Raw genomic sequence first — 4108 nt, 5'->3', positions numbered from 1 at the left:
AAACAAACACTAAACCCGACCGCATCAATTGCTCTTCAATTTCTCAACCCTGCTATTCAACTGATCGATCTTAACAACCAACCGAGTGACAGAAAACAAGAGCCAATAAAACACCAAAGCAGTCACAATCAACAACATGTTACGCTGGCTCTTCATGATCGACTTCTGGTGGCGCAAATGCTCGGCGGGAGTACACGAATCAGTCGAATTGCAACTCGGCCGGTTCTCGTATTTCCAGTAGATATCCATAAACAGAAACATGCAAAAGGGTACGATGGATAAAAAGGGTTTGAGGAGATTACGAATAACAGCGACTAAGCCCTTGCGAAGGGGGCCGAGGCCGGGCATGGTGAGTAAGAGGACCATCACGGCTTCGGCTGCGGCCGCGTAGCCGAGAACCACCCATTCTAACGCCATTGATTTATTAGATCTGATTAAGTTAAGAAGAAAATGAAATGAAACCGAGTTTGTTTGTATGAAGATGGTGGCCGTTAGTCGGTGCATGGATGGACACGTGTGGACACGTGGAAGACATGTACAGCAAATATACGAATTTAATTAAAACACACACGTTACGTTAATAAACATAATTTAATTTCTAATAAGGATAATAGTCGGGTTTTTATTTTTTTATTTTTTCATCTTTTTAAAGTATAACGTTATTAGTTTTATGCTACGAGTTCACCTTCACAAATCACAAGCCCAACCCAATTTTCTTACGGTATGAAAGTCCAACTCTATATCCAAGTTTCTTTTTGTCAGTGGTGAAGCTTGGATTAAGACACCAAGAGCCGGGGGAGGGGGCTCAAAATGTATACAAAATTTCACAAGAAGGGGGGTGTGCTCAAATTTTTGGTCAAAAACGGCTAAATTTACACCACGTATAAAGAATTTTGGTCGTAAACGAGTAAATTTACACTACTGCGTAAAAAAACAGGGGGGGGGGAACCCCGGCCCCTAAGCAACCTTTGTCATTGTTTCTGGTTCAAAACTCTAAAATGTGCAGTCGCTTTCAAAACACTAAATCACGTTTTTACATCTTCAAGGCGCATTCAATCCAATCTCTAGATTCACGATTCCAAATCTCAATCGGCTCATCCAAATCCATATAACGATTCCAAATTCACTCTTGGGTTTATGTATGTTGACAAAAATAGACTGTGTATTTTCTTTCCTCCTGTTGAGAACAAACAGGGAGGAAAGAAAATACACAGTCTATTTTTCTGTGTTTTAATTAGATGTTGCTGGGAACAAAAAGGAAATAAAATAGGCATTCGGTTTTTTCAATTGAATTCGGGTTTTAGTTAGATCTTGCCGGGAACAAGCAGGAAATAAAATAAACATTCGGTTTTTTTTCGGTTGATGTCGGGTTTTTCGGCTTTTAACCAAAACCGATCTAAAACTGAATTCAGTTTGGGTAGAGAATATATGCTATAAGTTTTTATTTGTTTAGTCGGTTTGTATGTTTTTCGGTTATTGAAACAAAACTGAACTAAATTCATAAAATAAAAAGGATCAGAATAAGTCAAACATTTATTATTATTACTATTAATAATAATAATAATAATAATACACAGTCTATTATTATTAAAATAATAATAATCAAACAAAACTGAACCGAATTTATAAAATACAAAGTCTATTATTATTATTATTATTATTAATTATAATAATGATGATGATGATGCTTGTTGTACCATTACTTGGTATTTGATTGGTTTGGTGCCGTTCAAAATATAAATAAAGTAAAATTCTTTTATTGGTTGGATTAAAGAAGATTGAGTTCAAATTTTATCTGAAACTAGTTTTTATTCTGTGCGTTGCTACGGAGAACGTTTTCTACAAGACAAAGTTTTGGACACATAGTCGGTACCTTCTTCGTCATGACATTTTAGCAATTCTGGCTTTCCAACTGCCTTTGCAAAAGGCTAGAACCACGCAGTGATGCATACCAAGGTTTCAATTTGATTATTTTGTCAAATCTTTTTGTGGTGTCCACATAACTCGTTGAATCAAGTGAGCATAACCACTGCTTTGCAATACCATTGACCTTACCTGAAGACTGTCAATCACACACTGATGATCCGAAACACGAGTATCAAACTGTGCCAGTATTTTTCTAAAAAAGAAAAACACAAAATTTAGTTGTTAAAAATGTGAAAATGGTACTTACAAATTTTACCTGGGTAGGTGTTTTGATTTCCTTAGGTTGATCCGCCTATTCAAGGTATTCCGATACTTATTATCTGCAGATGGTACGGTGGCAATCATGAGTGTTTTGAGAATTGCATGCTACTGAAACCTAGTTTAAAAATATGAGTTAACAAATACATGTGAATTAGTCAACCAATCTTGAGGAATTACGTTAAGCAACTTGTTAACATCTTAAGACTCTTTTTATGTTGTTTTCCCAAAGCAAGAAATGATCTGGTTTTATTTGTTGTTTCATCAGAAGACCATTTACGGTAGCATAATAATTATTAGGGTATTTTAGTTACAACCAAAACGATTTTAAATTTATACTGAAGAAGTTTGGTAAAAAAAATTAACCGGAAAGTTGAAAACTGAAACCAATGTACAAAACTAATCTGTTGAATTTCCTTTCTAAATTTTCTCCATACAAAATGAACTCTTTAAGTATTTAGTTGATTATTGCTACCGCATGATTCAATTAACATAAAAACAGAATGCTAAGAACGAATACTAATTGAGAATGAAAACCATCAGGGGGGTTTTGTTCAGTTATTCACCTCCGATTTAGGGATGGCAATGAAACCCGAACCCGATGGGAAAACCCGAAACCCGACATAACTAGGACGGGTAATACCCGGCCCATTAAGGTTTGGGACAGATTTGGGATTAGTTTTGAAATTTTTCGTGGGTTTGGGACGGGTTTGGGGTTTCTAATATATACCCAATTACCCAACCTGATTACCCGATAACATAAACTCATTTACCCGATTATCTACTCGATGTACCAAATATAGCTTATTATATATAGGGTTATGTTAGAATAAAAACTCACTTGAGTTGTGAAAACTCTAGAAACTCATTCTCAACCACATGTTTTTAATTAAAGATTAAATCTTATGGTTCATAATTAAAGTTAATAAATAAATGTAAAAGTTAATTTACATTTTCTCTCTCCTGAAAACATATATAAAAATTAGTAAAAAATGTAAAAAAATAGCAAAACATTTTTTTTATATTTTCGATGTTTTGTATTAAATGTAACAACATATATTACATGTAACAAAAAAAGAAAAACGATGTTACATAGGGTTTTCACAACTCAAATGAGTTTTCATTCTATACTTTGCCTATATATATATATATATATATATATAAGGTTGAGTTCAATGGAGAAATCATATTAGTGTGAGAAGTTGGAGAAATCCTTCCACCAATCAAATTTTTTCTTTTCCTTTTTCTATTTAATTAAATATAAGGGTATAATAGTAAAACACATATTCTTTTTATATGGCAACTATTTATTTTTTCGGTGAGTTTCAATTTTAGTAAACAACTATTTTACCTCTTTGTTAATTTAAAAATATTAAAACATTAGTATTATTTTGGATAGTCCGATTATATCCTACACAGTGCAAAATAATCGAAATATATCCTACACGGTTAATAGAATGTATCCTGCACATTATTTGGTCATACCCTACACAACTGATATAGCATTTCCTATAAGGAAAATATGTTATATATAAGGAAAACATACACAATTGTATTTTATAGGTTTCCACACTAAGCAAAATATTAATCTGTAACGCTCGTAAATTTCGTTAATCGGCTCGATCGTTTATAAATGTTTGTTTAAAATCCGGGGTTTCGTCTTTCTAAATTAGAGCCTTGTAATACATTTTAAAAGTTCGTTTATCCATCTTTTTGCTCAAAACATCGCCTCTTATGACTTAAAGTGTTAGATTAGTATGTAGCGCCCGACATTTTTGTTTATCAGCATGAGACACTTGTAAAGTTTGTATTATATTAGAGAGTTGATCCGACATTCTTCGGGGATCACCTTGCCATTCCCGTAAGTTAAATTAACTAACTTCTCATCCAAGTTGCTGCATCTATCAAATTTGACGGGCTAGAG

At 33.5% G+C, this 4108-nt stretch overlaps 1 protein-coding gene across 1 annotated transcript; it reads right to left on the bottom strand.

The window, feature by feature from the left end:
* On the bottom strand, nucleotides 1–420 carry LOC143559738 (uncharacterized). The gene has a single exon (XM_077048219.1). The coding sequence runs from the start codon at nucleotides 415–417 to the stop codon at nucleotides 25–27; it is 393 nt and encodes a 130-aa protein (XP_076904334.1). The 5' UTR covers nucleotides 418–420; the 3' UTR covers nucleotides 1–24.
* Nucleotides 421–4108: the final 3688 nt, after the last annotated feature.

Source organism: Bidens hawaiensis, unplaced genomic scaffold, assembly GCF_021521415.1.
Source record: "Bidens hawaiensis isolate Kalapana, Puna unplaced genomic scaffold, B.hawaiensis_p1.1 tig00020030_1, whole genome shotgun sequence".
Lineage (NCBI taxonomy): Eukaryota > Viridiplantae > Streptophyta > Magnoliopsida > Asterales > Asteraceae > Bidens > Bidens hawaiensis.
This window is presented reverse-complemented; position numbering and strand designations above follow the sequence as displayed.

Bases quoted from the DNA above. Each gene is read 5' to 3' on its own strand.
- LOC143559738 (XM_077048219.1), bottom strand. From the start codon at position 417: ATGGCGTTAGAATGGGTGGTTCTCGGCTACGCGGCCGCAGCCGAAGCC.